A 26,229-nucleotide genomic window follows, 5' to 3' on the forward strand; every position below is an offset into this window, starting at 1 on the left:
ATGGCTGTTGTCCCCCCCCCCCCATAAAGCAATGAAAAATTATGCAACTTTGGCAACTTCGTACGCTACAACGTGATGTAACCCCTCTTTTAAATTTGGTGTACCAGCAGATTGTCCTTTTATCTCTTTAGTTAGAAAATATTAATTTCTTTTATTTTCTTACGTTTAAGTCTGAATAGTAACCCGCTGAAATAAAGTAATTTAAGTCTCTTTCGCAGAGGTAAAATAAAGGTCAACTTCAGTGGCCTATGAACAGGTCTGCCATATACATGCATGCATACATACATACATACATACATACATACATACATACATACATACATACATACATACATACATACATACATACATACATACATACATACATACATACCTACACACATACATACATACATAGGTTAATTGACCACTCCCCACAGGTGCTTTTCAGGGCCAACACCCACCCATCCCACCCAGGGGAGGACATCCACCACACAGTAGTCTTGTGCATGGAAAATTAATATCTCCTACCCCTAACCCTGCAGGAGATGGGGCCTACGCTTTCTTCGTCCTTCTCCGAGAAGACTAAAATATCATCCATTTCTTGATTATAGAAAGGTAGCAATCATAATGTACATCATCGTAGAGCTTTATCCTTGTATTTTAATTTCTCCAATTTTCTATCTTGGCCCACTATAAGCGGCACTTCCAGGTTTACAAGAGTTTGGGCTATTTTATCAAAAATGCAATGTGAACTGCTGAACAGTTGTCACAACCCATTTAAAGGCCTTTAATAAGGACTTGTATGATATATTCACAAATCAAAATATATATCTTCTTTAAGCTTTATCCTTGTAGTTAAAGTGCCCCTGAGATGAAAATTGACCATTTTATTTTGGCCTCAATTTTTCACACAATGTTGATTTGGGTCAAGTTAAGACCCTTTTTGCCATTAAAAACTCAAAACAAACCTTCGATGACCAATTTTTACCGTTTCAAAGTTGTCCAAAAATGGTCCGCCATTGCTGAAAACATGTTCCAGCCGAGCTCACAAAAACGTCATCATGACATCAAAGGCTCAACAAACTTATGCTTTGCTTTGTCACAACTCTTTTTGTTTGCTGCACAGAGAATCACACATATTACTTTTTTGAGAACTGTTTCGTTGTCAGTAGGGAAATGTCGACTTTTTCAGACGATGAATTGTCCCAGAAATCATCTGAAGCTTCTATGGATAGTTTTGCGCTGACAAGCGATGAATTTTTGTCATGTGAAAAAAGATAAACACAGAAGGGCACAGACTCTCCATGTGGCTTTTGTGGTCGTATCGCTTTATTGCCTTCGAACTGTATTTTTGCTTGTCGTAAGGGACTTTCCCTTTTTGTAAGAAATGATCGGGTGATTAGTAAAAATAGTTTTCAGCAATGGCTAATTGTGTATCCGAAGGCGGATATTGGGAGTTTGTGAAAGCCATTTCTAAGCCATCAATGTGTTTTCCCCGATGCGTTTGGTCAATGATCTCATTAACCCTTTCGTACGTGTTTTTTACTATCAGTGCTTTGAGAGGTTTGAAGTGAACTCTGTTGTTGAGTTGCACTTTGGCCTCTTTTGTTTTTTATGTCTTATTCATGATGACTATTGTTGTGTTGCTTCGGTGAGGTTTAAAGCAGAGTTCGTTTCAACTCTTTTAGAGCTGTGACCTCATTGCGTTACAAAGTATTTTTTGGTTTAGATGCAGTCTGCAAGCAGTGTTATGACAATTTCCCAAGTAGCTCTGAAGGGCGATAGAAGACTGAGCTGGTGGCATTTAGTTCGATATGAAACAGAAGTGGTTCTTTGTTTTGTCCATGAAAGGTGTAATGGAGGTGCATTCGTCTTGCGAATAAATCTCGCAAAAGTTGGCCTGATTTTAAATTCGTTTGTCACAGGCGTTGCGATGAATTTGAGACCCTTTGATAGCACGCTGACTTGGCTGTCAGATGGTTGATAGTTTGACAGGTTTTTAAAGCAATTTTCATTTTCTCGGTTTTTTGGCTGCAAGCCTACATTTTAAAGTGTTTTTATGCTCTGTGTCTTAAGCTGTTTGTTCTGCTTTCGCTGATATTAAAGTCAGCTTTTTCTAGAATCAGAGCACACAATTATATTTTTCATCTCTTTTGTATAAAAGTGAGCTCTTTGAGGTCAGAAATCTCAATCCTCAATTCAGCTATTTTATCATTCTTATTTACAATGTTCACCGAGTACTTTCCTTTGTGTAAGGTATTCCGCCAGAGAGTTGTTAAAGGTGGATATTGATCAGCTCATATGTAAAGGTGACAAAATCCATGGAGGTTCGTAGACTTCGCTTTCCGGCGTCGAGATCGCACTGAGGACGGTTTTTCTTGTCCCTTCTCTTCTTGAACGGTAGGCACTGAACCCAACAGAATTCTTCGCCTAGATCCTTCAAAGTACACAGATCTCTTGAAACAGTCCTCCGAGAAGTGTTCAGAGTAGATCACAAATATTTCTGTCGGATTGAAGTTTACTCAGTGAGGTCGCACAAATCACATCTGTTTTTCCCGCTCTGATCTATTTGCAAGGCTCCGATGGAGAGAAATACCTGCAGCATGGTCTGCACGATTACTTCAGCTTTGAATTACGCATTGATGCCCAGTCATTTTTGTTTAGATTTTGTAAGAATAGAGTAAAGCACTCTGTTATGTTTCCTTGACATTTTGCCATGTGAGATTTTTGCGTTGAGCCTTTGACGTCACTTCCTCTGAGTCTTGTGATCAACTTCCAGAACATGATCAAATAATGGCAGATGTGAAATTGTGAATTTAACGGCCCGAAAAAAGATATTACTGGTGCTCGGTCTAAACTGAAATTTGGCAGAGAAGGTGAAGGAGACACACTGAACAAGAAAATGGAAAAAAATGATGTACGAAAATTTTGATCTCAGGGGCACTTTAAAGTCCTCTAAGTTTCTTTCTTGGCCTGCTATAGGTGATGCGTCTAGCTTAAAAAGAATTCGGGCTAAAAAATGACAAAATATGTAATGCGATCCTTTGAACAGCTGTCATGCAAGAGGTTATGTATTTGGTACATTCCAGGCCAAGTTGAAAGATTGGCCTTGACCTCTTGCGTGACAGTTGTTCAACAGATTGCATTACATTTGTTGTTATTTTTTTAACCCAAACTCTTTTAAAGCTGGATGCGCCGCCTATGACAGGCCAAGATAGAGAATTGGAGGAATTAAAGGATAAAGCTTTATGATGATGTACATTATGATTTGTAAGTATATATGGAATAAGCACCATACCTTGCCGTGCTTGGTAAAGCTGTTTCCCCGTGCACATGCCAGATGCGCCAGTAACCGATGTTAATCAGTTCTGATTGGTTATCTCAGCTCGTTTGCTTGTTTTTAATACCTAGGGCTGTAATGGCTGAACAGATTGCCTAATCGATAATATTTTATTTAGATATTAAGTAACTTTTAATCAGCAGCTTTGGTATTTTACATGGTTTAGCAGTTTCTGTTTTGGTTATTTTAATTTAATTAGGACAAGAGGGTAATTGATAAGATTTAAAAAGACATGTAGCCTATGGAGTAAATGGATAACTTAATATAACTCTAAAAAAAAAGTGAGTAATGGACAAAACGAACACAATCGTGCGATTGTAAAATTTCCCCCATAACTGTAATTCTAATGGTCCTTTTATTATTAGGGTGAGATTTAAGTTCTCAGTAGACATGTTTGAGACCTGAATAAGTGTCCCCTTGCTTAGGTTATCATACTGCGATTATTTCATGTTAGTTGACTAAACCCTCCCGGGAGGTGGAAAAATGGTCGCGGTAAAACAGTGTCACGATCGACAGGTAAGCAGCGAGCTGAAATAATTATTGAACCGTCACATGCATGTAAGATACACTTTGTGTGTTACCAGGAAGTTTCTCATGCGTTGCACATGCGTTACATGAGTGCATATGTAGAACTCAAATACATATTGTGATTTTGCAGTAGTTTGATGCTCCCTCTTTGGAATTAGAAGATTTTTCATTGTCAGCTGTAATTAGATGTTAAGTGTAAATGATCACAATAGAGTCGAGCTACTTCTTGTTAAGGAGTACGCATGCTGTTGTATCGAGAGAAAATGATTTACCATGACATTTTACACAGATATCATTGATAAATTTGATTTAATCTCATGGCTATCTAAGCTGTACATGTTGCACGGGGTTGACCAAGGCCACATACTTTTTTACACTAAAATGGGTATTTACTTGCTTTTACAGTGCCGTAAGGTGCTAGTCATTTGCACGTTTGGTTATGTTTAAGTTTGCTTTTCTAAAACTATATGCAACTGTGTTTTGACAGCTGTTAAATTTGACCACTTGCAGCCCATCTCAAAGTGCTTTATCCGGGGAAATTCTCAGTCGCGTTTCCAGTGCACTTTCCCTTGCAGATTTTCAGTGTGGCACCAAAGATTTTTAATAAGAGATTGAAGAAGTGAGCAAAAAGCTGAAAAAGGCTTAACCCTAAGTGGTCAAATTTATTGGTTACCCAAATTTGGGTCAGGGATTAGGTCATGTATGCAAATTGGTCATGCGAAGGAAGAACTTAAGAGAATTTTCAAATGTTATCTATGTTTTTGGTAGTTGTATATGTCACCAAACCTAACATACTTCTCTTTTACTAAGTTTAAGCTTTAAGAATATGTTGAAATGTATTTTTGGATATGTAGTATAAACTCAACAGATCATTTCTTCAAGTATAAGAAGCAATGTTTTTGTCAACAAATGTTTCTGAATGTTTTAAGTTTGTAAACTGCTTCAGTCTCGTTAAGAGACATGCTGGCACTTAAAGTGTGATTGAGAAAGATTAAAAGCGACTTTACTTAACATTCACAGAAGAAACAGAACGATGCTGACTACTTTCAATGGTCATTTTTTTTTTCTGTGTATTTTCGAAAAACTGACTCTATAATTAGCTTGAAATAAACATCAAATTCTGCACACTCACATAGCACCTGGATGGCATCACGTTTTATTTAAATGCCGAGACAAGACTTAATTTCCAAACGCCAAACTTTCCAGATATATATTTTGATAAATGAGCTTTCGTCTGGTATGGTTGTAATGTCAAAATTTAAGGTACCAGGTGTCGTTCAAACCGGTCAAAGTTAGTCTTCATTTTGTCTCCCAAAACATCGTGCAAAATACACCTCTATAAAATTGGCGATAAAAATCGTACTAAAGAGAACTACAGAAAATCTTTTATATGCTTTCATTTTGTAGTGATATTGTAAGTATTGTGCAAAGTTTGATGGTGAATAGACATTCTTAGCGCTGCCAACATCTTTCTGAAGTTGTGTGACGATTTGACTGTTTAGGCAAGGCAAAAACAGCTTTATAACGAATTTTCAAACTGTTTAAATTTTCAGCCAGAAAAAAAATCGCTGGAACTTTAAACTATTTTTTTCAAAACTAGTTCACAGAAAGGGATGTTTTGGCAAAATAAAAAAAAAATTCGATTTTTTGTCGCTGATTTTCGTTTCTCGAAATATTCTGGCGGCTTCTCTTAAAATACAAGGATAAAGCTTTACGATGATGTACATTATGATTTGTAAGTATATATGGCAGACCTGTTCATAGGCCACTGAAGTTGACCTTTATTTTACCTCCGCAAAAGAGATGCGAAGTACTTTATTTCAATGGGTCACTATTCAGACCTAAACATAACAAAATAACTAGAAATCAATATTTTTCAAGAGATGAGCAGACCATCTGCTGGCACACATTTTTATGAATGGAGGCATAGGATGGGTTTTTTTACTTTGCTGCAATAAGGGCTAAGCTTTGTCTAAAATATCTACTTAAAAATGGATCCAAATTAACTGTGTGTCAATGTGAGAAATATATGTCTCAATGTTGTAGAGGTCTCAAGGAGAACTTATGCAAGCATAAAGCATGCCATGTGCATGTTCGTTGTTAACAGGCAACATTCTTTACATCATGGACCAACTAGTTTGGCTTTGACTTACAGTACTTTTTGTCTATTGTACTGAACAGGTTGTAGGAATTAATAGCAAGGATCAAAAAGTCAAGTTAGATGATGGAGGAGAGATTGGGTACAATAAACTGCTTTTGGCACCAGGTTGGTAGTCTTCATGGTCATCTGCAATGATATAGTTACATAGCCACAAACTTGACTAGTCTTTTCATCAGAGTTAAAATAGTGTTTGTAAAAGCTGAAAGTACTCACATTGGGCAAGATTATTTGCCAAAAAAAAAAAATTTTAGTGGCTTGGAAGACAAGTAAATCACTTTTCTAGAGATATGATTATCTCCTTAAACCTCCTAGAGGTGATTAACATGTAACTTCTCCCCATAATATCCGTACATTATCTAGCAAACAGGTAATGAGAATACTCAAACTAATCAAGTAGAAGTTTTAATCTTGATCTAACACCAAACTCTTGTTACTACTTTACGAGGAAAGGTATCCAAAGTATTATTATAATAGTGTTGATAAATTGAGTCGAGTGAGTAGTTTTATCTTGATTGGTCATGCAATAAACATCATGTTATTGTTTTTTCAAAATAATTTTGGGATGTGTGATATATAACTCATCAGAGTAAATGAAAAATGAAATGTCAAATTTGCTTCTATTCAGGTGGTATTCCAAAGAATCTGCCCATTTTTAGAGAAAGTAGTGATGAAGTTAAAAAGAGAACAACATTATTTAGGAAGGTGAGATGATAAACCATAACTTTACTTGTTACTTCTCAAGCAGAAACAAGACTAAAAAATTAGGACTAATCCTTGTCTTATTTTCAGATTAAAGATTTCAAGGAGCTCGATAAAGCTGTCAAAGATGCCAAATCTGTGGTTGTTGTTGGTGGAGGCTTTCTTGGAAGTGAACTTGCCTGTGCACTTGGTCACAGAGGTACCAAACTGTTATGGTATCTGTTTAACAAATAAATTATATTCCATGCAGCTGTGTGTCTGTTCAGTAATAGTTCACATGTAGTAAGAACAAAACAATGGCACATGAGGTGCAGCTGGGTGTGGCAGTGATGTTCTTACTACATTTTTACATCTTCTGTGATTAATTACCCTACAGACATATTAAAAAAGGTAAAGTCTGTTTACAAGCCAAGTGGCCTGTCAGGCTGGCGCTTAACTTTGGTTTCCATAGCAAATTAAGCAACTAGGAGTATTTCTACTCCCCCCTGGATGGGATGTTAGTCCATCGCAGGGTTACCCCCCAGCATTTAATTTGCCGCTCCCCATTTAAACACCCAGGTGAAGAGAGGCACTGTGAGAGTAAAGTTTCTTGCCTAAGAATGCACAATGTTTCTGGCCGGGGCCACTTGATCTGGAGTTGAGTGCACTAACCATGAGGTCATTGCGCCTTGCACCAAGCACTGTACAGATGCATAGCAACATAAAAAATATATATTTTCATCCTTGCAATATCTATTAATTCAAGTTTATGTTCTTAAAACTGTATGTTGTGCTTTACCAAGGGAGACATTTTCATTCTTTTATTTTTGGTCAGGGAAGAAAACTGGGATGAATGTGATGCAATTATTTCCAGAAGATGGTAACATGGGGAAAGTGTTGCCAAAATATCTTACTGAGTGGACTACAAACAAAGTCAGGAAAGGTAAGAGAATCTTTGTCGTATTTATTTTCTGGCATGAGCACATTGACAAAGGGAATCTAATGTAGGCAAATGTGGCCTAAGAGTAGAGGGAGCCAGGTATCAAGTTTCCCTTTACGCTGTTTTAACCTCATCCGGCCATGTTAACTATAATTAGACTATCCTGCCCTGCTGCCCTTGCGTTGTTTTGTTGCAAAAACTTAAAGGAATACAGAAATGAGAAAAAAAGTTGAGTGTTTCAAGGAATTGGGAGTTTCTTATTCTGACTTGAAAAAATACAGGAAAAATTATAACTTCAAAACTTTTTTTGTGGTGGTGTGGCTGGGTGTGGCTGGGTGTGCCCTCCAATTGAATCCTATTTAGGTTGGGATTTTTTTTCAACACTTACAGGTCATGTGACAAAATGCTTATTGACTGAGTTTGGTCAGGCTGGAGGAGAAAATATTCAGCTCTTAGTCACGAGGCATGGACCTGGCTGAGCTTGGTCCATATGTCATGACCTCAAGCCAAATATTTTCCCGTCCAGCCCTGCCACTCAGTCGATATTAAGTACATGTTATAGTACATTGGACTAACTATAAAAATCTGATTGGTAGGGAGCATAGAATCAGTGTACAATAGTGTGTGACATTGACATGATAAAGCAACATCTGCATGATTTATAATGCGTCCAGTTCAAAGTCTACTAGTTCCCAAGCCCCTTGTCATTGTAGTGTTCTTAAACTGTTGCAAACTCAGAGAGAAGTGTCTTCTTTGGCAGGTTGTTTTAAAAAATGTATGATAAAACAATTATGGCCGGAATTCAGTTTTCGCATGATATTATGAATTATCAAACCTTGTGTCTGTGTTATCTACCTCAGCCTTCAGCTGAGGTAGATAAGATTTGATTGTTTTTGATCGTTTATGATATCATGCTCAACCTCATCCAATAATTGCTTGATAAAATGTGCTGTGCTATCAGCTGGATTGAGATTTTATTGATGGTTAGCATTATCCACCATTTTAGCAACCAGGGCTAGGTCTTGTTAAAAAAACTTGTGAGCTTAGAAATCTAACAAATCTAACACTTCTGCCACTATTTCAAATTATCTAGAGGGTGTAGATGTGAAACCCAATTCCACAGTAGAACATGTTTCATTTAGTGATGGCCAAATAAATCTCAGACTGAACTCTGGTGATGAGGTGAGAAATTAAATGTCATTGATTTCCCTTGCTTTGTAACTCTTATTTTTAAAGTTAGTTTTCATAATTTTGAAGTAGAACAATGTTTTATATGCTAGTATTCAACTTTGTCTTGAATTTATGATGCCTTTTTTTTGCCATAAACTCATAGATCAAAACAGATCATATAATTGTAGCAGTAGGCCTGGAACCTAATGTTGAGCTTGCAAGTGCTGCTGGGCTTGAAGTGGACCCAATTCTTGGGGGATATCACGTGAACTCAGAACTGGAAGCCAAATCAAATATTTGGGTGGTAAGCAACTTAGACGACAGCTCATGTTTGCATGTGTCTTGGTCAATATCTCCCTCTCGTTTATCTCCCTATTTCCTCTATAGGGGCTACATGTGCATCATTTTTTGAATTTTTTTCCCCAAATTGAAGGACGCTTTTTTTCTGTCAGGCTGGGGATGCTGCTTGCTTTTATGATCCGAACCTTGGTCGACGACGAGTTGAACACCACGATCACGCTGTCGTCAGCGGCCGACTGGCAGGAGAAAATATGACTGGCTCAAGGAACCCGTATTGGCATCAGTCCATGTTTTGGTTAGTAGAAATGGAAATTTTGAGTTCACAGTGGAAATAACTTCGCTCTGTGATTGTCCTCGACCAAAATCAAACTCGCCTCAAACCACAATTAATCAGAAACCTTTCTAAAACCAAGCGCGACTCTGTCACACGCATATTCCGATACCCCCAAGCAGTTTGCAAGTTCTTGCTTTGAGTTCTGTTTGGCTTCTTGAGATATTTCCTTTTCCTTTTATTAGCTATTGGAATTACTTTGATTTTGGATTTTCGATATCTAACCGATTTTCCCTCCTTCGAATGAAGAATTCAAGCGAGCTGAGTTTTTTTTCAAAATTCTTGTGGTTACGAGATTGTTGTGAATCGCAACAAAGCTTGAGGGAAACACTGTTTACCGACCAATGATTTTGCAAATGAGAAGAACCATCTGGCAGTTTTTCTTTTCTTTTCTTTTTATGAATATCGTGATTTTAGAATAAAACGAATGTTGGCTTCGAGAAGAATGCATAGTTTTAGTTGAAACAATCTACAACATTCGTAGAATGAGTAAATCTTGGGCTGCAGAAAAAAATTAGTTCGTTTTGCAAAAGAACTTGAGAATGGCCAATTGAAATCGAACAGTAAAGTTCGCGAGATTAGAGACTTCGCAGTGCCTCTCTCTGCTTCAAGGAGAATAAATATATCCTGAAAAAAAATAGGATGTGGTTTGTAACTTGTCCAGTGACTGGAATTGCAACAATTGTGCTTGTATTACTTGGCAGGAGTGACCTGGGTCCTGATGTTGGATACGAGGCTATCGGTCTTGTAGATTCCATGCTCCCCACCGTGGGAGTCTGGGCCAAGGCGACGAAGGCTGACTCACCCAAAGCTGTGGTGGAGGCTACGGGAGAAGGATTACGCTCAGAAACAGAAGGCGAGGTACAAAACTTGACAGTGATAAACTTTGAAAGAAGTTCTGAAAACACCCTGTTGTTTCGCTCCATAATTGTGCGTGCTTAACTATTTGTTTTACCTCAGGTTGCTGCCTCTTCTCCGGTCTCCACTGAGCCGCCCGCTCCTGTCCCCGCTGAATCATCTGAGGAGTTTGGCAAAGGTGTCGTGTTTTACGTGAAAGGCAAAAGAGTTGTGGGTGTCGTACTATGGAATATCTTCAACAAAATGCCGATCGCTCGAAAGGTCAAACTACTATAGAATTCACTTCTTCCCCCCCCCCCCCCCACTTTCCTGAAAAAAAGGTGAAAAGTGAAGCCTAAGCAGATTTAGTGGAGTTGTGATGTCTCGTGTCTGGAAGTGCAACAAAACAGGGGAAAAATGGAGGTCTTAAATCCTGTACCAAATTGCAGTGCCTCATAGTGCAATTTTCAATGAAAATAATGTGGAATTGTTTTAGTTTTGCTCCACATCGCTGTGTGATTGGTGTAGAAGACTCCTGCTACCGTCTTGACCAATCAGATTTAAACCAAAACCCATCAGGACTTGGTCAAGCGCAATTTCCCACAAGTTTCCATCGGCTCCAAGTGATACATATCTCTGCTCCGATTGTTTGTTGAGATTAGGTTAGCAGGGTTGGCGTAGTGGTGAGAGCGCTCGCCTTCCACCAATGTGTCCCGGGTTCGATTCCCGGACCCGGCGTCATAAGTGGATTGAGTTTGTTGGTTCTCTACTCTGCTCCGAGAGGTTTTTCTCCGGGTACTCTGGTTTTCCCCTCTCCTCAAAAACCATCATTTGAATTTATTTAATTTAGAAGTTTATTTGATTTACACACGACCCCACAAGCTGTTTAGCTTTGAAACATTATCGTGTTTAAATGAAGGTGTTATTATTATTATTATTATTATTATTATTACTATTATTATTATTATTATTATTATTATTACTACTACTACTACTACTACTACTACTACTCTGGTTGTAGTTGACGGCACTCAATCGAAAAAGCAAACTTGAGATTATTAGTTGTAGATATTGTGACTCCATAAGGTGACTTCATGTTAAATTATTCAATGCTTTTTCCACATCAGCATCGTTCTCAACATTCCTTCGACCGCCTTCCCCATCTTCCCTCACCCCCCCCCCCCCCCACCCCTCAGTGGAATGAATGCCTGGGGCGGGCTTGGGTTGGGAGTCGGATTAAAATCGTTTACATTCTCTTTTGCGCGAATTTTTTCAAACTCGTCCACTGGTTGCATTTCTTGCAGATCATCAAGGAAGGGAAAGATCAAGATGACCTTAATGAACTTGCAAAGCTGTTTGATATCCACAAGGCGGGCTGATTCCACGCATTGTACCTGGTTCCACAAACGTTTTTCGAAGAGTTGGACAATGTTGATAAACAGCTTCAGTAGGAACGCAGGTCCTTGTGTCAGCGGACGTAGAAATGGTCAACTTGGCCTGGGTGCCTCATTACCATAAGTGTCCCTAATGGTTTTACGATCATATATTGTGCTCGAAAGACTGGTGAATTTTTACGTCATGTCGAACAGTCTTGTTTGAATTAAAAGGTGAATTGGCCACCGAGGGAATGTAGAATAAATTCCGATAATAAAAATCTATATTTTTCCGTTTGGCGAGATTTGCCTGGGTAGTCAATGTGGCAATGTTCTCATTATTTTTTCCTTGCTCAGCATCCGGATTAAAAAAGAAAATAGTTTCTTTACATTTGTAGCCATATTTGCATTAATATGTTCCCAGAAAAATGAAAAGGAACTGAAGGAGTATTGATTTTAACGGAGACAATGTCTTATCAACATCCATGTTGAAGTATGTCATTTCCCCACGTAATATCGCAGTCCCATGAATATGTGGCGTCTAAAAGCTAGGCATTTGTGTGAGATGGTGGGAAGTTTATTTATTCGAATTTGCTCACGTATACGACATGATAATTATGAAAAATATGTCTCATGTCACATTGTTTGATGTGAAGTTGAGAATTAATTAACGGTCGATCTCCAAATGTAAACAAAATTTCGTTGGTTGAAGTGTTTATAGTAAAGAGACTGGTGAAAGAATTGTCAAAATTGAGAGAGGCGTTTTAAATGTTGTCGGGGAAAATTGAGTTTTTTCAACTATAACGGACTTGGATGAACGAGCATAGTACCAACTAAAAGAGTGTATATTTATATATATATATATATATATACATTTTATCTCACGTTACGTGATGTCGAATGTAACCGTTGTTAAAAAAGTTGCGGTCTTTCACTACATCGCTTCGAACGTTTCCAATACTTGGAAGTTTTACGTGTCCCATGACTCGAGAAATTTGTTCCAAATCATGAATTGTATTTGTGTGAGCTAGAATTGCAAATCTAAAACCCTCTTTAACTTTCAGCAACCTTGAAATTAAGTTTTCCATTAAGCTTTTCTCAGACTTTTCTAAAAACCACCTGCAGTTCATTAGTGAGTTAAAACAACCCGAAAGCCCTTCATGTTTCCAGCTCACAAATTGTCTGGTATAACGGCAGGTGCATTTACTTGACACAAAATTTGTAAACAGTAAATGGATGGTCTTACAGGAGCTAATTTTCTCACACGCTGGGTAACATGTTGAAGTGGATGCTAATCTTTCTATTGAAAACCAATAATTATTAATTTTTTTTTTTTAAGCGAAACTTTATAATTCATCCGAAATCATCTGGCCGGGTGCCTTTGTTTTAAAGTGTGGAGTGATAAAGTCTGTGAGCGCGTGGAGGGCGCTAAAAATATTTGCAAGTAGAGGAAAAGAATGCGTGATTCTACAAGTTGTAACAGAATCTTTATAATCGGTTAGTAACAGAGTTCATTGGAAGATTATCTGGTCCTCGAAGTTTGTTTACGATGGCTGCAACAACTTTTGTAGGGTTTCTCAGTCGCCTGGTTGCCACTGGAGAATTTAAATCTCTACACGAGCAGTTAACAACGTTTTTCGATGCAAGCTATCGAAATAGTTGCGAAGAAAACACAGCGTTTTGTTGCGATCTCATTGAGTTACATGCCAAGCTCCAAGGGCAGTTGTTTTATCTTCTGGAGTTGTGTTCTTCCGAAGGAGGAATTTACGGAGGAAGCGAAGCACTAAAGAAACGACTTTTACCTTGGCTTTGCAATGGATTTGTCACTGCAAGAATCATCCCGGAAGATGTAGAAATCGTGAAGGAAAAGTACGAGCTGATGGTTAAGAAAATAGATGAAGATTTGAGCGTTTCCAAAGTTGAAGCCGCAGAATTAAGAATCAAGTAGGTGTGCTAAAAAATATTTTTCGATAAAAAAAAAAAAGGTTAAAGCGCATAAAGCTTTTCTTTTATCTTTGTTTTACGTTCGGCAGGACACAGGCTTTCTCCTAGCATTGTGGATAAATTTGACTTCTTAATAAATTATGAATCAAATGGCACGATAGATCTTACTGACTGAGTTAAATTTCAGTGATTAACTTCATGAAGAATTATGATGTTATGAGTAGTTTGCCCGCCAGCATTAGCACAAATTAAGTAGAATGTTTGGAGGGAACGCACAGATTGCATGCGGCTACTTAATACTTTTTTTGGTTAGATTTGCGGATGCAGAAGATGAGATAAGAGGTTTACGTCAACAGCTGCAAGAAAATCAACAGGGAGACTATCAAGAAATTGGTGAATTGCGTAAAAAGTGAGTGCTTGTTGAAAATATACAAAGATAGGTAAATAGGGAAACGTTAAGAAAATAGGGGAGACGCTAAGATAATGTCACGCTCCGAGGTTGCTAAGCAACTAGGCCACAAGGCACGCGCGTGTCACACAAGTCAAAAGACTAGCTTGAGATGGAAAATGAAATGCTCAATGTTTGATGTTATTGAGATTATCTAAATGCTAACTTTCTCTTTATCTAAACAAACTTAAGGTTGACATACACAAAGAACGAACTTGTAGCTAGGGAATGCCAGATCAAAGAACTTAACAGAGAAATTCTTGAACTGAAGAGAGAAAATTCTGAACTTCACGGAAGGTAAATGGTTTTCATGTTTTGCATGCCTTGATCTTTACACGAAATGAGCAGTATGGAGAGTGCTAACGAAAAACGCCATTTTCCCTAGCTGGAAATTCAACCAAATTGGCATGGACGGCAAATCTGTAGAGATAAAGTTGCATTTACGAACGGAACGGAGACTGAACGCAAATTAATTCTGGTTGAATCTCATTTCCAGGCTTCAGAAAAAGATCCTAGATGCTATGGCGGAGCCGGAACCTGTTCGCCTGGTGACCAAACCATATGTCAATGGTATCGTTCCTTACCAGTCCCGCTCTGCCAAACTGGTTGAAAGATTTGCTGAACTGCACAAGAGCGACAGGATACAAGTAATAAATTCCTTGAGGGGCGTGTCTGATAACTCAACAGCTGAACGATTTGCTTTTTTAATCGTCGAGGTAAGAAATTAATAAGATCAAGATAGAATTAAGAGCTGTAAAACATTTTCTTCATATTTGTCTGGTCATGAACCGACTGCGCCAGGTCCTTAAAAGTCTTATCAGACCTGTTTGAACAGAGAACTTCCTTCCAACCGGAGGACCTCTCAAACGGAAAAATTCCCTCAGCCAAATAAATCATTTCCGATCGATGCCTGGGGTCTAATAACCAGAAATCAAATCTCAAAAAAGTTTTCCAGCATCCCAAAAGCCAATCACCAGAATAAAATCGTTCAATTAAGAAAAAAAAAATGAAAATTGAAAACTTACATATAAACCGAAAGTTTTACCATTGGTGCAGGAGTGCTTTACAGTTAGCAAACTGGAACAGCATAGGATGAGAACCCGGATGAACCAGGCGTTACAAACCGGCCCCACGGGTGGCCCGGATAAGTCAGGCAAAATCAACGAGCTGGTGGATAATTACATGAAAAAGAACACAGAACTGTACGACATCGAGACCCTAATTCCGGTGAGTGAAAATTACTCATCATACTAACCATTTATTTCCTTTCTTTGGGACCAAGAAAATATAAACTGATCTCTTGTTTTCACTTCGATCCAAGGCTGACTGAAACGTGAATGAGAATTCTTTTTGATTATTTTTCTTTCTTACCAGGACGTGATAAAATCCTTATATCGCAACTCAATAATCGCACCTTACGTCGCGTGTAATGAGAAAAATATTGTTCCCTTCGTCCGAGAGGTTCTACGAGTGGCCTGGGCAATGATATCCCTGAATCCTCCCATTGACCTCCCCGCAGCATTGGAAGGTGACGTCATAAATGACACACGTTACAGAAGAACGTATGACTCCGAATTTAGTGCCACAACTATCGACTACTTTGTGTGGCCGGCTTTAATCAGAGAAGGAAAGGTTGTTGCCAAGGGAAAGGTAGTAACTAGGCGAATATCACCTCAGAAGATAAAAAAGGTATGTAAAGAGTTTCTGAAAGGGCCGTTTGATTTATGATTTCAGAATTTTGTTTTAACTGTTTGTAGCTGATGTAGTGGACAGGAAAAGAACTCCAGGGTTTGTTATGTGGCTGAGGTGCAAGTGTTTCTAATCTAATACGATAAGTTAAGGTACCCTTTGTTTGCCGGTCGTGAGATTCGTATTTGGATAAAAGAGAGAAAGAGAGAGGCGTCGTTACCCAAAGCGCCACTTTCATTTTATAAATTGCTTGTAAATTCCTAAAAGGACCTAACAAGTAAGTTCATAAATGAGAACTACTAATATCGAGACACTTTTTTGTAATATAGTATCTTAAGAATACAAAATAAGCAATAAATCTCTCAGTGCTATGATAACTTTAGGTAATTCTTTTTTCTGTTCGTTCCTGAACCATTCCTCAGGCGATAACAAGCACCCCCCGCCCGGGTAGCACCCCCCACCCGGGTAGCACCCCCCACCCGGGTAGCACCCCCCACCCGGGTAGCACGCCCCGCCCGGGTAGCACAGAGCCTTATTCTCGTCCGTCAAGCTATGACCTAGGATTTGGTTCTCTGTCGTCTTCTTGGAGTGGTGAGTAAAATGAAAAAAAATGAGATTAAGGTTTGCAGCATGCTTGGTTCTTCCACCAAAATAAGTCAGTTATTCCCACACTTTTTTCAAACTGAACTAGTATCAAAAGAGTCACGTTTGCCCAAAACATACCGGAATTCAGAGAGAGAGAGAGAGAAAAAAAGACTTCATTTACCAGATCTCTGACTCAAATGATTTGAACTAATTTCTGAAGGAATATTTATTTAAAACAGCTATCTTACTGATAGCTGCTTGAAAGAAAAAGCTTTTTTTAAAAAATAAAATATGTTTAGCAGTAATTCCTTGACGGACAAGTGCTGACCTTCTTAGGAAATGAAAACTCTGGCTACAAGCCACACGAGGAGTAATGTATCTTATTATTTTTTTTTATCTTTAGATCACTCCAGCTTCAAGCACAGGTTCAGTACATAGTCAGGTTCTGGGGAATGTAAAGGTAATGGTCTGTTTTACCCTGTAGCTCGCAACAAAAACGTAAAATATTTTAACGTTTTTAAGCTTGAATATTTCATTATTTTGCACAGTTTCCCAAGTGATATTTGAAGCTTGCAAGCTTCATTCATGGAAATGTTATGCTAACTTCTTCAAGTATTGTAATAACAAACTGACACCCAAACTTTTTTTCTCAGTCTATTAATAATGCTCTCTAATTATTTCCTTTTCAGGGAGCATTCAAGACATAAGTATCCTCCATATTGAGTGACTATTAAGCTGAAGACATCATGAATGAGAACATGCAATGCATATATCTTATTAACCAGGTGCAAGAGCCATACTGAAAGAATATCGGCCCAAGGTCTTGACAGTATGGACTGAGCGCAGGGAGGTCTGTACAAAAAAGACCAAGGGCTGATATTCTTCCAGTATGGTCCCGAGCAAGCTTGGTTAATAAGAGATTTATTATACGACTGAAGTTCAAAGGGACACAAGTGCAGTATCATTTGGGACCATTCGGGACAGTGCCCGGTCCAATACTGAGAGAATATTGACCGGCAATAGAGCATTTCGATTGGTTGATTTTAGTTATTGGCCCTCTGACCGCCCAAGTCGTGTAATAAAATGTCTTACATCTCTGTAGTTTTATATATTTTATTTCACTCATAAAAAAAACTTGCAGATAAAATTTCTTACACTACCCATGTTGCATTTTGCACATTAAGCAACTGCTTGAAATACACTCTACCCAGTTTTATATCTGAATAAAATATTTATATCTCTAACTGGAAATTAAAAGTTGATGAACTACTTCATTAAAAATGGCAAACACTCAAAAGACTTCCAGCATAAAATTGTTACCAGCCTCAACAAGCCTTAATCTAATCTCTCTCATTTTTTCAATGAAGTAGATAGGTGAGAGGCCAGTTGTGTGAGCATTTGCTAGAGCCAGATTTCACCCTGATATCAAGCCAGAAAAATAACTGTTTCAGAAGATACCAAGTGTTCTTTGAAAGCTCCAAACTGCTAAACCTAAATTTACCTATCATTAAGACCAACAAGGCCAAGGAATCTCTTTTAACTAGTATAAAAATTCAGAGAAAGAATATAGCTTTAGAAACACTTGGCAGTGGCCAGTTCACATTATGAACTCAGTTGATGAAACCAAATTATTATCTTGTACTACTCCCACTGACGCAGCACCACAGTATCTTTAGAAATGTACCCCTTTTTAACCAGGAAAAAAAATATAGGACCACCCCAAAAAGGGGCAAAGGTGAATTCAGAGGGGGATGAGAAGTATGAAATGGCTGGATGGTAATTTCTTTAAAGAAAGTAAGAAAACAGCAGTGAGAAATTCTCATGGAGGCAGACAGACCAAACTTAAAGCCCCTTTAAAAGTCTTCTAACAAAACAGTTAATAGAAAGCTGATTTTTTATTTCTCAGGACCCTCCCCTGTCTGCTCAATGGTTATTATTGTAATTAGACACCTCAATAAGGTTACTATCAGGATCCCTTAAGTAAATGGATGTAATTGGTCCTTGGGCACCAGTCCTCTGCACAGGTCCTTCCTCGATCTTTACATCTAGATTTCTCAGGTGTGTGACAACACTTGATATCGGTGTGTTTGTAATTAGGCAAATGTCAATTGAACCAGGTGTTGGGTTTGCAGCTTTTGGTTCAAACTCCTTCCTTTTTTGGTGCAAATTGAATTTCTGATTTCCAAATCCAAGAGCTTTCCTACCTTGACCAAATGTAACCTCCTCCATACCGAGAACTTGAGTGTAAAATTTGACTGTAGCCTCTATATTTTTAACTGTTAGCACAATGTGATCAATATGAGAGATGGAAAACAGCTTGTACTGTGGATCCACATCTTGAAATTGGTGAGCATCTGCTATTCAAAGCAAAAAGGAAATGAGAAGTTTTCATGGGTCCTCATTCTGTTATTGTGTCAATCAAACAGAAAAATAAGCAACTGTGTGCCCCCCCCCCCCCCCCATATCCAGACAGAAAGCACATCCCCAAGACTGGACTCTTTAACATGCCTGGAGAGGAGGAAATTTTAACCCAGTGGCTGGGTTCTAGGAGAGGGGTCCTCACTAAAAATGAAAATGGGTCTGTGGAGATTTTAACATATCACACCAAATTTAATTTAATTTAAATTTAATTTATTGGCTTTGCAGACAGGCAGGGACTCTGCAACAGCTTGCGCCAATTACTGCAGGCCCAGTAAACCGGCAGGCCAGACAACATCACAGTAATCTTGTGAGTGGGTTCTTTAATGTTCCCTGCCTAACAAAACTAACTAATTAATAGATGCAGGAGACGGGACCTGCGGTTCATTCGTCCTTATCCGAGAAGACTAGAATGTCTATTCATTTCTTGATCTTAGAAAGGTAGCACATTCTCCTCAGTTATTTTAAGACCTTTTAATTCAGGTTTTACTACATTCAATTTAGTCCATTAGTGAACACCATGGTTGTGATAGACTATTTTAGACAGAAACTTTGTTCTTTGGAAAATTTCACAGTACATGTGGCTATTAAAGCACAAGAAAAAAGTTACATCATTTTATGGGAACTTAGACATTTGAGGTTATTGGTAAAAGCTGTAATGGTCGAACTAAATGTAGGGTATTTGATTATGTGATTATGTGACCACCTGGACACTCTTTTTTACAAATTTCTTTTTTGGCTTAGGAATTAATTTGATCAACCTAACCATAAATTGCTATAAGGCATAGAGGTTTCCCATTGAAGATAAGCTTAAGGTGTGAACTGACCTATGTTTTATCTGAGGGGATGCTGAGCCCAGGGATGCTCAGTTCTTGAACCCAGTATCGCTCATTTAATGTACAAGGTACGATACCTGCAAAAAGTACCCTGATAGTCCTTTCTATAAGAAAAAAATGGAAAGATTTCCGCTAAGCCCATACTACTTTAATTTAAAAAAGGTCCAAGAGTTACCCAAGAACGGAATGCATGATGAGGTATGGGGCTGTGCCGAAGTCTTGCCAAAAAAAATTACAAACTCGCTCATAAATTTACTCACACAGGTGAACTTACCTTTCTGATCTAACCTGCTGAGTAGCCGTAATTTTGGCAAGCGCTTTCTTAGTATTTTCCTAGTGAAAATGATGGCTGCCATCGTTGATAAATACAGCAGCGGTAAGCTAGGGACAGAAAAAAATTTGTACAAAGGGGTGAGCGAAGGGAAAGTAAAAAAATTCTTCTCGCCTTTTCTCGCCCTCTCCCTGCACCTTCCACTGTAACTCTAAATCCTAATGGCCAGTCGAACAAGTGATCGCGAGCTTGTAACGTCCACTCGCCCGATGTGCTACATGAAAATCGTCAGGCGTACTATGGCCAGTTTTTTTGGTCGTGAATCTATGACAGTAGCCTAGGAGCTAGTCGGTGAACGAGGTCAGCGATCTTCCAAACGAACTATTAACGTAATGCAAATGTTGTGTCGGTTTCACGCATCTTGTGTCTTGTAACGTTAATAACTTGCTTTTATCAGTCAGTAGCAATGGCATTGACAGAACTGTACATGTTTTTAGTATTAATGATATTTACAATTCTTCCAAACGTTTGGCAAGCGGACGGGAACACTGGCGAGGAGTCTTTGGAACGCTACAAAATCGATGGAAAAGTGTTCATACAAGGCTTCAAACCAGCTGGTAAGACTTTGAAGTGTGTATCGTCTATGTTACTTCATCGTAAGATATCATAACAGTGATTAAGATAATTCTTCTAGTGCTGATTTCTCTATTTTTGATGTTTGTAGCTTCGAAATTTGCACACAATTTGGTAAAGGTCTCGTCTTTTATTCTGGTATAAAATGATTTAATTTACACTTGGGAGTTAAAAAAAATGTATTTTTCAAATGCTTTCATTTGCTAGTCCTAAAGTGAATAAGTAATGTTTAGTGTAAAGTAGAATTTTAGAACGGGATTAAACCTCATAACCAGGCCAGCTGAATTTATTTAGCTCGTACTACGGAACAGAATGAATGAATTAGACCAGCAATTTAATGTCTGGTTACAAATGGAGACCATGGACTGCAGGTCAGGTCTAACATGCAGAATCAGGAAAATGTGATATTAAAAAAAAGATTCAATTTTTCTGAGTATATTTTCTTTCTGGGAACACATAGGAAGACAAAATGTGGTGAGAACTAAGTGGTGTTGTGAGCTGTAGGATCAGCCTTTTGTTACATGATAATTTGGATATATCAACAAAGTTGAAATGGTAAATTGGCCACCATAACAATTACAAAAGCTGACATTTCAAGTGTTGGCCCTTCGTCGGAGCGAATAGAGGAATTGTGGGTTAAGTGTGCTTTTAAAGGCAGAAAATGGAGCTACATTATTGGTGGGAACATGGCAACGAGAAAAACATGAATAAATTAGTGGAATGGAAAGCGTTCATTGATACCTGTGGGATTTAGACTTCTGGTTTGAAAGATGAGCTTTTGTTCTAGAGTTTTACGGCTTTCCGTGCTACCTAAGTGTAAGGAAAGACCGCAGATTGCCATATGTTGCTTAGAATGATTAGGTAAATTAAAATGTCTAGCGTCTGGTTTCGATGTGTCCTTTTCATTCCTTTCCACGTCTCAAAGGTGTTCTTGGAATCGGTCTCCTAGTCTTCTGCCTGTTTCACTGATGTATCTCTTTTTGCAATAAGTGCAAGTTATGCAAGAGATTACATTCGCGACATGGAAAGGAATGACAAGGACACATCGAAACCATTCGCTAGACATTTTAATTTACCTAACCATTCTAAGCAACATATGGCAATCTGCAGTCTTTCCTTACACTTAGGTAGCACCGAAAGCCATAAAACTCTTGAACAAAAGCTCCTCTTTCAAACCGGCAGTCTAAATCCCTCAGGTATCAACAAACGCTTTTCATTCCACTAATTTATTCGTGTTTTTCTCCTTGCCGTGTAACGTAGCTCCATTTTCTGCCTTTAAAAGCACAGACAACCCACAATTCCTCTATTCACTCCGACGAAGGGCCAACGCTCGAAAGTCAGCTTTTTGTAGTCGTTACGGTGGCCAATTTACCATTTCAACTTTGTTGATATATCCAAATTATTTCGTTTTCCCCCACTGATGCAGCCCCAAACAGTTTCTTTAGAAACTATTAGTCTTTGTTCTTTTGTTACATGGTTTTTCAAGTCTTGACATATATCACCTTGTGAGAAATCTTCTCTCAAACTACTAATTTTATAAAGTGCTACTCAGCATTGCCAGTGGGCTTCCACCAACTGATCTGCACCACCATGTATGTCTTACATGCCTCACATTAATCCTCAACATGCAAGTGATTCTGAGCACTGACTGCCATGCATTTACTTGAGAATTAGGGGGGAGAATTTGATCCTATATCAAGATAACATTTTCCAGATGATGAAGTCAGTAAGACTATTTATTTGAATAAAAAGGAGAAATTCCACGTTAATCACTTCTAGATGCGAAAGGGTTGAGTTGGAAAGGACCATGAAAGAGTTTGTTGAATGAAATCATTTATTTGGAAGCACCTTGGTAACACTACTGTAGCACTATAATTCTTACAATTAATGGAGTTGTTTTTATTTTCATTAGACTGGATTTCTCAAACCAAAATTCTTGTAGATGGTGGGAATTACATTGGCTTTCTCAAAAGTGATGGTAGCTTCACTGTAAACAATGTTCCGGCTGGTTCATATGTAGTAGAAGTTATGTCACCAAACAACCTCTTTGAGCCTGTCAGAGTTGACATCACCAGAACAAAGGGTAAAATCAGGGCAAGAAAAGTCAACTTTCTTCAGAATTCAGTTGTTGCCACTGTCCCCTACCCTCTAAAATTCAAAGCGAAAGAACCAGCACCATTTTTTGAGAAGAGGGAACAGTGGAAAGTCACTGATATGCTTTTTAATCCCATGGTGAGTGGTCACAGCAACTGTTTATTGCTCTTTCACTCCTAAGAATGATGTGCACACTATAACCCCTGAATCACACATTAAGGTCAGGAGAATAAAGAAATGATCGACAGAGCTGAATAATGTTGAAGGTATGCAGTCAACAATGTGGGCTCAAGCGTGTGAGGTTTCAAATTTTGTGAAAATGATAAGGAGCTGGCATTCAAAACTGAGGCATTTTGTTGTCATCAAAGGCATTTTACTATTTCCAAAGTTTTTAAGGAGAAAAATAATTTTCAAAAAATATTTAGGGGTTGTACAAAGTTTTTGGAAGTTGGTCTGCTAAAGAAAAGCAGCAAGGAAAACACTGCCTCAATAGAATAGAAAATCAACCATGCGAACGACTCAAAATCCAAGTTTCTGTGCCAAAACCTAGCACATATGCAGACGTTATTCAGCTCTGTCGAAATGATCACCAAGTAAATAAACTCTGATTGTTAAACAAGTTCTCCTTGTGAGGTGTGAGTAGTCCAGTGGTTAGTGCGCTGGATTCTGGGTCAGACAACTTGAGTTCAAGTCCTGGCTGGGGCTTGACGTTGTATCCTTAAACAAGACACTTCACTCACATTGCTTGTCTTCTCAGATAAGACGTAAAGCCGGAGGTCCCATCTCTTGCATCTCTTAATTAGTTAATTTTAGGTAGGGGAGGGGATGTTAAGGAACCCACATCATAAGATTACTGTCAGGTGGTCTGGTCTGTTTACTGGGAATTGGAGGAAAGGGGCATCTGTAAAATTTCTCCTTTGTTGATTGTAAATTGCCACTGGCAGTCTGGAAAAGTCCCCCGCTCAGTGTTGTAAAGCCCGTTAGATCATTACATGGTAAATGCACCATAGAAATTGATAAAATTATTATTATTATTATTATTATCACCTGAAGAAATGTATAGAGAACAGTATTTGGAGAATATGCATAGAGATGTTAGGGTGTAAAGGAACAGAGTAAACTGAAGTGTTTAATTTTCAAGAACTCAAAGCAGTTTTGAGGGGGTAATGAGATGCATTACAGGTGGTAAATTATAACTGTGTACCAGTCTGGTTACTGCCTGAAAAGGACAACACTGGTTAATATGCAGCAGATGGAAGTTTTCTGACAACTGTTTGTATGCCAGCTTTTGGTTGTCTTAAAGATGATCACATCATTTGGCTATCCATGGGTTTGTTTAAATATTTGACCTAATTCAGGGATGTAGATAATAGCCGGAAGCCGGGAAAATTACCTGGCTGTGAACGCGATTTTTCCGGCTGTAAAGCACTACTTCTTTCTCCAAAGTGTTTTTAAATGTTGCCAGAAGATTGTTATTTATTTATTTCGTTTGTCTACACCTTCATTGCTCTCTTACCTGAACTGAAAGGATTGTAAACACTCCATTTACTGCGACAATCGCACCATTTGCATCGCATTGTCCATTTTGCAGGCTCAATGGCCAGCGGTATTTGTAATTCAGGTATGCAAAATAATGAATAAAAATACCCAAATACCCAAGCCCAAATACCCACCTATCATTGCTAGATTCCCGCTTGTTAAAAACTTAGCTACATCCCTGCTGATTTTGTAGCTTTGCAGAGCATGATTCATCTTTTTATTCGTTCAGTTTTTATTTTTAATTTAAGATGAACCGTACAGTCAGGTTTTTTTGCCTAACATACACTGCCATCAAGAAATATCAAAACTAAGGTTGAATTTTGATCCTGGATAAAATTTATTCTTTTGCTTCTGTACAGGTTCTGATGATGGTTTTGCCGCTCCTCTTGTTGTTAGTTTTGCCAAAACTTATCAACAGTCAGGATCCAGAAACACAAAAGGTAGAAAGAACCTTTCAGTATTTGCAATATATATATCTTATTAGACATTTTGTTGTGTAGTATCCCTGCATATTTTTATGAGTTGTGTTATATTTTGACGAGCCCATAGGGCGAGTCAAAATACAAACAACAAGTAAAAATACTCAGCAATAACACACAACAAAATGTTTGATAAGTGATTTATTATCCAACACGCCAAATTGTCATTTCAGTGTGGACAAATTTCACAGATATTTCTGGAGTAGAAATATCGCATGATATTTATTCTTGTCTCATGCATTATTTGTACTCTACAAAGTGCAGTTGGATAATAAGTATGTATAGAGTAAGCACTTAGCACTCAGGCTGCTTGTGTTGGTCTGAGGTAAGACTTTTGATCAAAAACTTTCATGATTTGTGCCTGATGCTTTGATTGCTAAGAGTGAATTACTTCTAATTTCTCTTAGCAATATCACACAAGAATAAAGGAAATGATCACCAGCTAAAGAAGCTCTTGATTGTTAAACAAATTCTTCTAGTCAGCACCGTAGGAAATGTATAGAGAACAGTATGGAGAATATGCATACTGATGTTAGGTGTAAAGGGTTAAGCATTGTGCTTTCTTTCATAAATCCTCACCCATGTATTTGATGTTATTAGTGGTCCAATAATGCTGTAGTGCTGAGGATAAATTAGAAGAAAGAGAAAAAAATGAAACAATTGGAATGATTTTTCTGCAGCTTATGTTCTCCCCTTCCTTTTCTTTCTTTTTTTTATTACTGTGTATTGTTCCACTAGTTTTGTCAGAATACTGTTTACCAACTAAACTCCTGAGAAAGGCAATGTTTCCAGCATTTTCCTATACACTGCATAGTTCATTTTATGGTAAAGATAATTCTAATTAACTGTGTGAACTCTGGTATAATCATTGCTTTTTTTTTTTTTTTTTTCAAGGAAATGCAATCCTCAATGAACATGTTTAACCAGTCAAAAGATCTACCTGACATCTCAGATTGGTTTGCAAAGAACTTCTCATCTGGCAGTAAGAAAAAAACAACCAGCAAAACTGCACAAAAGAAAGCTGTGGTAGGGAGTGCAAGAAGACGTTGAGTTCATTTGTAAATTTTGCATCAATGTTCCATGATAAGATTTGGCTTCATACTGTCTGCAAGGATCTTTCCAACTAACAATAGACACTTTTGGTAACAATATGAAACTACAGCACTGTATAACGAGAGTGTGGTCTGGGCACTAAAGTTGACATGACTTGTACTATTAAATTTCTTTGTTTTATAACAAATCGCATGTGCAGTTCACCTCATCAGTTCACCTCATCAGTACACTTTTGAACTTATTTATTGATTACTCAAAGTACAAAGACAATTTCATAAACCAAATGCTAACTTACAAGCATGGAATACTTGGGATGAATTATACATGTACTTTATCTTTTTCCTTAAAACTATGATTCATAGTGCTGTAGAGCTATACAGAGGAGTTTTTAAGTCAATAATGTTGTCTCTTGGTGCTGTAATTTTTTTTCCCAGTGTACACACAACTTAATGATGAGGGGGGGGGGGGCAAGGAAACAGGGAGGAATGAGGGGGAAGCGAACAGGAAGGGAAGAGGTGAGGGGAAAGTGCTAGTTTTTTTCTCACTAGTGTAAAGTATTATCATATTGAGGAGACGTCATTTACATGATTACTTGTGAGT

General features: G+C 38.1%; 4 protein-coding genes across 7 annotated transcripts in view; 3 read left to right on the forward strand and 1 right to left on the reverse strand.

The window, feature by feature from the left end:
* Positions 1-11,943, forward strand: part of LOC111336158 (apoptosis-inducing factor 1, mitochondrial) — a 17,586-nt gene extending 5,643 nt beyond the window's left edge. For both annotated transcript variants that reach the window (XM_088732133.1, XM_022942195.2), the window contains exons 7-16: positions 6,032-6,116; positions 6,637-6,713; positions 6,801-6,909; positions 7,525-7,632; positions 8,723-8,811; positions 8,963-9,103; positions 9,252-9,394; positions 10,135-10,291; positions 10,391-10,549; positions 11,572-11,943. In XM_088732133.1, the coding sequence (XP_088588259.1) occupies positions 6,032-6,116; positions 6,637-6,713; positions 6,801-6,909; positions 7,525-7,632; positions 8,723-8,811; positions 8,963-9,103; positions 9,252-9,394; positions 10,135-10,291; positions 10,391-10,549; positions 11,572-11,646 (1,143 nt within the window). In that variant the 3' untranslated portion in view covers positions 11,647-11,943. The remainder of the gene's footprint in view (positions 1-6,031; positions 6,117-6,636; positions 6,714-6,800; positions 6,910-7,524; positions 7,633-8,722; positions 8,812-8,962; positions 9,104-9,251; positions 9,395-10,134; positions 10,292-10,390; positions 10,550-11,571) is intronic.
* A 155-nt stretch (positions 11,944-12,098) lies between these two features.
* Positions 12,099-17,612, forward strand: LOC111336159 (mitochondria-eating protein). Of its 2 annotated transcripts, XM_022942196.2 has the most exons (9): positions 12,099-13,584; positions 13,898-13,993; positions 14,225-14,329; positions 14,529-14,748; positions 15,089-15,259; positions 15,407-15,721; positions 16,144-16,312; positions 16,710-16,766; positions 16,996-17,612. In XM_022942196.2, the coding sequence occupies exons 1-8, from the start codon at positions 13,190-13,192 to the stop codon at positions 16,742-16,744; spliced, it is 1,506 nt and encodes a 501-aa protein (XP_022797931.2). In that variant the 5' UTR covers positions 12,099-13,189; the 3' UTR covers positions 16,745-16,766; positions 16,996-17,612. The 2 variants fall into 2 exon arrangements, with proteins under 2 accessions (XP_022797931.2, XP_022797933.2); XM_022942198.2 differs by lacking the exon at positions 16,144-16,312.
* Positions 17,404-20,137, reverse strand: LOC111336157 (glyoxalase domain-containing protein 5-like). Of its 2 annotated transcripts, none has more exons than XM_022942194.2 (2): positions 19,835-20,137; positions 17,404-18,660 (listed from the first exon to the last, which is right to left on the reverse strand). In XM_022942194.2, exons 1-2 carry the CDS (start codon positions 19,914-19,916, stop codon positions 18,230-18,232), a joined length of 513 nt encoding a protein of 170 aa, XP_022797929.1. In that variant the 5' UTR covers positions 19,917-20,137; the 3' UTR covers positions 17,404-18,229. The 2 variants fall into 2 exon arrangements, with proteins under 2 accessions (XP_022797929.1, XP_022797928.1); XM_022942193.2 differs by having other exon boundaries at positions 17,404-18,663; positions 19,835-20,136.
* A 53-nt stretch (positions 20,138-20,190) lies between these two features.
* On the forward strand, positions 20,191-25,816 carry LOC111336156 (endoplasmic reticulum membrane protein complex subunit 7). Its single transcript, XM_022942192.2, has 4 exons — positions 20,191-20,448; positions 22,377-22,696; positions 24,457-24,537; positions 25,471-25,816. The coding sequence occupies exons 1-4, from the start codon at positions 20,298-20,300 to the stop codon at positions 25,624-25,626; spliced, it is 708 nt and encodes a 235-aa protein (XP_022797927.1). The 5' UTR covers positions 20,191-20,297; the 3' UTR covers positions 25,627-25,816.
* The last annotated feature ends 413 nt before the right edge of the window (positions 25,817-26,229 follow it).

The sequence above is a fragment of the Stylophora pistillata genome, chromosome 9 (assembly GCF_964205215.1).
Source record: "Stylophora pistillata chromosome 9, jaStyPist1.2, whole genome shotgun sequence".
In the NCBI taxonomy this organism is placed as follows: Eukaryota; Metazoa; Cnidaria; class Anthozoa; order Scleractinia; family Pocilloporidae; genus Stylophora; species Stylophora pistillata.